The 6,929-nt window shown below is 49.0% G+C and overlaps 1 protein-coding gene and 1 long non-coding RNA gene across 2 annotated transcripts in view; both read left to right on the top strand.

Moving 5' to 3' along the window:
- The first annotated feature begins 1,913 nt into the window (after window positions 1-1,913).
- Window positions 1,914-6,929, top strand: part of LOC117944642 — a 12,033-nt gene continuing 7,017 nt past the window's right edge. The window contains exon 1 of the long non-coding RNA XR_004656625.1: window positions 1,914-2,015. This is a non-coding gene — a long non-coding RNA (uncharacterized LOC117944642). The remainder of the gene's footprint in view (window positions 2,016-6,929) is intronic.
- The window catches only part of zgc:65851 (uncharacterized protein LOC321113 homolog), a 5,925-nt gene continuing 4,634 nt past the window's right edge, over window positions 5,639-6,929 (top strand). Inside the window, exon 1 of the mRNA XM_034871637.1 lies at window positions 5,639-6,498. Within this exon, the coding sequence (XP_034727528.1) occupies window positions 5,746-6,498 (753 nt within the window). The 5' untranslated portion in view covers window positions 5,639-5,745. The remainder of the gene's footprint in view (window positions 6,499-6,929) is intronic.

Genomic DNA, 6,929 nt, shown 5'->3' with positions numbered 1-6,929 from the left:
CCCCCCCCCCCCCCCGACTGTGCTCACACGCATGAAGGTTGAATGATGATGATTATAATGAGCACAGCTAGAAGTGTGATGGTAGGAATGCTCATACCATCAAATGTCTAACTGCTATTTCATACTCCATTTGGAATTATGTAAGTAAGTAAGTTAGCATCAAACACATCAAAGGCTGTCAGTGGAATCAATCAATCAATCATCTGAAATGATTTCCATCTCGATTCCAACATGCAGAATTACTTATCGTTGCCTATTTATGTCTCTTTGTTTCTGTTTCTCACCGTTAATCACCAGCGTCTGCACGGCATCAACAGGGGGCGCCACTGTTGTCTCTGTGTGTAACTGGGAGGACAGCGATCTGGTCCGAGTTCTCGGGTTCCACTGGCGATCCAGGCGCATTCACAGGGAGAAGGTTGTGAAAACAAAGGTCACGCAGCATTATCAACATTAAACCCTGATCAAATGTACTGTACGTGTGTGTGTTTGAGATGAAAGCAGTGTTTTAGGGGTTGGGCTGGCTTGCCATTCAGGACTTTGATGGACAGGCGATGAAAACATTTAATCAGAATCTGATCCAACAGGAAGTCTATTCTGTGACTTCCTGTTCAGACTGAAGGCTGCTTGAAATTGTTCAACTCGACAGCAGGTTTTTGTTACTGCCCCCTTCCCCCGTCCACTTTACCTCATCCTGTTCCAAATCCACATTCACATCCTAATTGAATGCATTTATCTGAGTCCCAGTGAATTTGATCAGCTCAATAGGAGCCCAGCAGCAGCCAGATCCAGTGTGGCACCCTGTTACTGCAGGAAGTAGCTGAGTGACAACAGCCTTCCATGATCCATTCCATCACAGCTGACAGCTCAGATCAAGAGATGGATATGAGAGAGAGAGTGTGTGTGCTTTGCATGTGTGTGTGTATACGCATACAGATGGAGGAGATTGTCTGCATGCGGCAAATAAGAGGGATCCCGGGAGACCGGAGTCCACATCAGACAAGATCAGTGCATCCAAGATAGAAGGAAAGCGAGGGAGCTGAGTGGCCTGACACCTAGGGAGGCTCTTCACAGGGTTGAATCGAGTGAGTCCTACCTGGCACATCGGGTTCACAGAGGGGAGAGACAGCAGCAGTGGTCGGGACCGCCGCAGAAGCCAGGTTAGCAGGCTGGTGAAGGAAGCACAAGGCATGTTTCAATACCAACGGGGGGGGCATGGTCAATAAATAATATGGTATTATTACAGCATGCAGTGTGAGTCAGACGAGATGTCTGTACGCCAGTTATCAAACTAAAGTTTAGCATGAAGACCAGATAGTGGGGGGAGCAGCTGCCCACGCTCCGTCCAATCACCTTTAAAGCTCACTTTTCATTCATTACATTTTCATTATATATGGCTAAATTAAAAAAAACAAGCCTTTCATGATGGACTGTTTCTCGAGGAGAACCATGGATCCCTGGTGGTCTGGTGGTCGGGACATACTGGGTCAACACAGAAAAGGTTGGACCATTTTGCATTTAAAGACATGTTCAAGGAGCTCGTGCCTAGATGTTTTGTGGGTACGACAGTTAAACAGACATCCAGTATGTCATATTTTGATCAACATGACATAACAGCAGACAGTTGATCTGCGTACCAAAGTGATTGCAATTTGACCAAAACAATGATAAATTGCATTATCTCGGGACTAGATCATGTGAAGATTGAACAATCAGTCTGCTGCGTGTCAGCTGGGATCTGAGACATGTACCAAAGCCAAAGTCTGTAAGAAGTGAACCTTAGAGGCCCTGGAAGGTGGATTTGATTTAAACTGGTTTCTAAGATAAGCTAACCGGCTGCCGGTGGCTGTGCAGTGGACAAGACACATGCCTTTGGTGTGGGACGCCGGGGTTTGATTCTCACTGCGAGACATACACCAACGTGTCCCTGAACAGGACACTTAACCCCTTGTTGCTCCGGAGCCGTGCGACCTCTGAGATATATAGGAATTGTAAGTTACTTTGGATAAAAAGCGTCGGTTTTCTCTACTAATGGCAGGAAAGCAAAACAAGCTCAAAATGTGGAATCATCCTTTTACTGTAACATCTTCAATATGGTTGTGAAAATAGTCATGTTCTCTTCACACGATAACTATAGACAAATAGGACGATCAACCACATGGAATCAGAATCAGATTTATTGCCAAATTAGGTTTTCACTTGCATGGACTTTGCCTTGGTGTGCCAATGAAAATGGAATCCACAATACACAATGGAGCAAAATACTGCTACAGGTAAGAGCACAAATACAGAATATAAATGTTGCTGTCCAAAAATGAAAAAGATGCCAAGAAGTCACTGTTTTAGTTGCTTGAGGTCTTTCTGCTGATGGACTGAGGCCTCCTGCCAGGGAGGAGGGGTTCTGAAAGTTTGTGTCCGTGGGTGGGAGGGATTGGCCAATCATTTTTCCTGCACCTCTGGGTCCTGGAGGGGTACAGGATTCTGCAGGGACGACAGATTGCAGCCAATCCCCTTCTCAGCAGAGCTGTACTATTGGTCACTAAAGGTTTTCCTTTTGCTACTTTCCCAAAACTTTATTGATGGCTCTGTTCCATCCGAGCCCCAGTAAACCATGCCAGTGAACCAGTGAGCACAATAAAAAAGGACCTGAATCAGAGGGAAAGGAATGGAATGCAGCCATTAATAGGTCTGCTGTTAACATGGTTATTATCTTGGATTGCTCTTTGTGTCTTTGTGTTTTTTCCTCATTACACTGATGGATTCTATATGTTAGAGGTTGCTTTTCTCTCACACTTCTACCATTTGCCACTGCCACGAGCCTTTCCTTTCTGCTCTGCTGGGAGAACAGCGCCCTCTTCCTGTTTCTTTGTTGTAACACCCCCGCATATTCCCTCTGACATCCAACTAGTGGCACTGTCTGCATGCAAATGGCAGTGTAGGGAGAGCTCAGGGCTGCCAGCTGGGTCCTTGTTTGGGTGCAGTGATCACACCGGGGTCGGGGTACCGATGCACACTGCACATCTCACTGAGGGGGGGCGTGTTTCTGGGGTACAGCAGCAGCTCTCTGCCGCAGCTGATAGAGACTGAGCGGGCTGAGTGAATGGGGACCTGACGTATCACTTTACTGAGTGATAGGATGCTTTCAGTAGAATCAATTCAATAAAGATGGCGTCTGTCCTGTTGCTGTGCTGTTTGGTACTATAAGGGTGGGGGGGCGGGGGGGGGGGCAGACATACAACGATAGAAATCGGACAGTTGTAATTACCTGTCATTTCCTGCTGGCACTGGTACCCTCTCTCTTGAATAGGCCCTTCTGTTGCACACACACACACACACACACACACACACACACACACACGCACGCACACACACACACGTACATGCACACACATGTTCACACACAGACACACACAGACACCCCCACACAGACACAGTCTCTGCATCAGAGATGCGTTGTGTCTTGATGATCCCAGCGGTAAGCTGACACCCGAGGTGTGTGTGTTGGTGTGTGGGATCAGTGGCGCCCTGCAGCTCCACGTCCAGAAACTGACCGGTACCTCCTAGTCTTCTGTTAGAGACCTGGAGACCTGGAGACCAGATTTTTGCTCTTGGGGGGGAATTGTTTTGAGTCTTTATAAATTATAGATCGTGGTCTAGACCTTCTCTATGTGTAAAGTGTCCTGAGATGACCTCTGCTATGATTTGAGACTATAAATGACATGGCATTGAATGAGTTCTGACTGATAAAGTGGCCACTGAGTCTCAATGCGAGCGAAGGCCGGGACCTTGGTGCAGCGCTGCTGCTCAGGTGAAGGACCTCTGATGTGTTAGCATCCCTTAGTGGTTAACATGTGTAACTAAAATCTAAAGACTTGCCAGTGTCATCTATCTACCACGTTGACATTGTTTGCATTGCTTACTGACTTCCAAATGTATGTGACATATATATTGACAAGGTATTCTACTAACGAGTTACACTGACTGTTTGCAATAAAAGAAGAGATTGGAGCACACCTGATGGAGGTAAACTATGAGGACAGACAAGAATTCCAGACTGACGTAGTGAGTAGTAATAGATCCTGCGTGTTGTTGCTGTGTAAAGACTTTTCTCCTAATGGGTTACTTCTTGTATGAAGAAAAAATGTTTTCCACTTTTCCCATAAAAAAGCAATAGGTCATGTTGTAAAGATGAAATATAAAACAGGTATGAGTTCTTTCTTTACAGCCATTATAAAAGCAGAATGGTCCGAAAAGGTCTGAGGTGATTCAGGAGGACTTGGCTGTGGTCGGGTCGTTTCCCAGACTGGCAGCGAACACGCCCTCCTGGTGTAGGGTTGGAGGTCGTGTGTGTATATGTGTATGTTCATGTGTGTGCGTGTATGTGCGTGTGTGTGTGTGTGTGTGTGTGTATGTGTCTGTGTATGTGCGTGTGCGTTCGTGCGTGCGTGTGTGGGTCTGTGTGCTTGTGTGTGTGTGTGTGTGTGTGTGTCTGTGTATGTGCGTGTGTGTGTGTGTGTCTGTGTATGTGCGTGTGCGTGTGTGTGTGTATATGTGTATGTTCATGTGTGTGCGTGTATGTGCGTGTGCGTGTGTGTGTGTGTGTGTGCGTGTGTGTGTGTGTGTGTGTGTGTGTGTGTGTGTGTGCATTGGGCGTGGTCGTTCTCCAGCCTCCAGTCTGGATCAGAACCAAGGCCAGCGACAGCTCTGCGCAGCAACCACATACAGGACCTTTAACCAACGGGGACTGATGGTGTGGCCGTAGCTCACTCGGGATCAGGACTCTGGCTGTGTACATATCATCCATTGGGATATAATGTTAATAATCATCCAGAAATTCAACTTTTAACCAACGCTGCTTGTCAGCTTTACAAACATTTTAAGGGACCATGCCCATAGGGCCTATAGTTATAGGGATCTAAGTTCTATGGGGGGAGCAGAGTAAACAGACACGCTGTTGGAGGTTGTGTTGACTTCTAATATGGTTCTCATATATAGTAATAATTACATGTGTTTTGTTGTTGTGCTGCAGTATGACCGTGACCGACAGGATGTTTCCGAGTGCCAGGGCTGCAGATGAGACTGCGATGATGTGGGAGCGCAGGAACCAGGCCACCATAGTGAGTCTCATCCAGTATTCCGATGTTGCGGAGGACGGGGTGATAAGGGCGGCTGGATGCAGACTGCAGCACCAAAAACACACCCTGGCGCACTGTGCATCGATCTCATTTGCCATTCTGCTGGGACAGCAAAGAAAAACTGCAATGACAGTGGACAGTATGGACTAAGGTAACACGAGACAGTCCAGTACACGGAAAATGAGATTACACGTGACTTAAATATGATGGGATTGCATTTGCATGTCATCAAGTCAGAACATGACAGGATGTCGTGAGTTACGACTTAATGACAGTAAGGTGCAGTAAGCTCTCGGGTCCAAAAGTCTACAATGGAGCCCCCGATACAGAACGTGATCTTCATTTAGAGTGGTTAGAAAAGGGGAGCTGCATGAGTGGATTCGTGTCCCCCCAGGGTGGAGGTTTTCTGCAAAAGCTTGCAGGTTTGCCCTCAACTTCTGTTGTCCCTGCGTCAAATGACGCGCCGGCGTCTTCACTATAAAAGCACCTGTCCGGGCCAGACATCACTCGCATCTCACGGTCTCTCTCTCGCTCACACACTCACCCTCACACACACACACACACTCTCTCTCTCTCTCTCCCGTACAGGCCAGTCGGACCGGGCAAAGGAAACATGAGTTACTCCAGCGACATTTACAGCAGCAGCTCCTACAGGAAGATCTTCGGAGATGCCCCCCGGTCCGGCCGAGTGGGTCTGGGCAGCAGCAGCAGCCCGTCCCGCCTGCACTCTGCCCCTGCGGGATACCGCAGCAGCCACCGCAACTACGGCCCCCCCTCCGTCATGTCCTCCACCAGCTACCGCAGGACAGCGGCTCCCGGGCGCGTCTTCTCCTCCATGCCGGACTCCGCGATGGACCTGACCCAGTCCACCGCGGTCACCAACGAGCTGAAGATCATCCGCACCAACGAGAAGGAGCAGCTGCAGGGCCTCAACGACCGCTTCGTGTCCTTCATCGAGAAGGTGCACAACCTGGAGCAGCAGAACAAGGTCCTGGAGGCGGAGGTGGGCATGCTGCGCCAGCGCCACAACGAGCCCTCGCGCCTCCACGAGCTCTACGAGCAGGAGATCCGCGAGCTGCGGGCGCGCGTGGAGGAGCTTACGCACGAGAGGAGCCAGATGCACGTGGACTGCGTTCAGATGAACGACACGCTGGAGCGCGTGCGTGAGAAGCTGGAGGAGGAGACCAAGCTGCGCGAGGAGGCCGAGAACACCTTGAAGGGCTACCGAAAGGACGTGGACGACGCCACCCTGTCGCGCCTGGAGCTGGAGAAGAAAGTGGAGTCGCTGCTGGACGAGATCGCCTTCCTCAGGAAAGTCCACGAGGAGGAGCTGCAGGAGCTGCAGGCGTCTCTTCAGGCCACTCAGGTAGCGCACCCCGCCCCCCCAAATGGGGGCTGGGGGCCATGCACGGGCCACTTTTAGTTTTCAGTGTCACACTGGCACACCCACTGTAATACTCCTCAACGGTTCTCCTCATGGTTTTTATGTTTCACATCCATACAGCAACATGCCAGGCTGTGCAGGGGCAGAGGTCAACCCGCAAATACAATGTTGATTAGTTAGAAATGAGTCTACATATACACCTGGTAATAGAATACAGTCCAACACGCGGGCCCCTGCTACTGGTTATGAGATATAGATTTCCCAAATAACCTGCCTCTCCAGTAGTAATACAATTATTATTACTGGTAAAGTAGGAGAGTCATGGACCGTTTTTTTCTGTAATCTTAACTTTATGTGTCCTCCTCAAGCTGAACATTGCGCGCTGGATAATTGATAGCACTGCAGTCCCCCCC

Source organism: Etheostoma cragini, chromosome 5 (genome assembly GCF_013103735.1).
Source record: "Etheostoma cragini isolate CJK2018 chromosome 5, CSU_Ecrag_1.0, whole genome shotgun sequence".
Taxonomy (NCBI): Eukaryota; Metazoa; Chordata; class Actinopteri; order Perciformes; family Percidae; genus Etheostoma; species Etheostoma cragini.
This window is presented reverse-complemented; position numbering and strand designations above follow the sequence as displayed.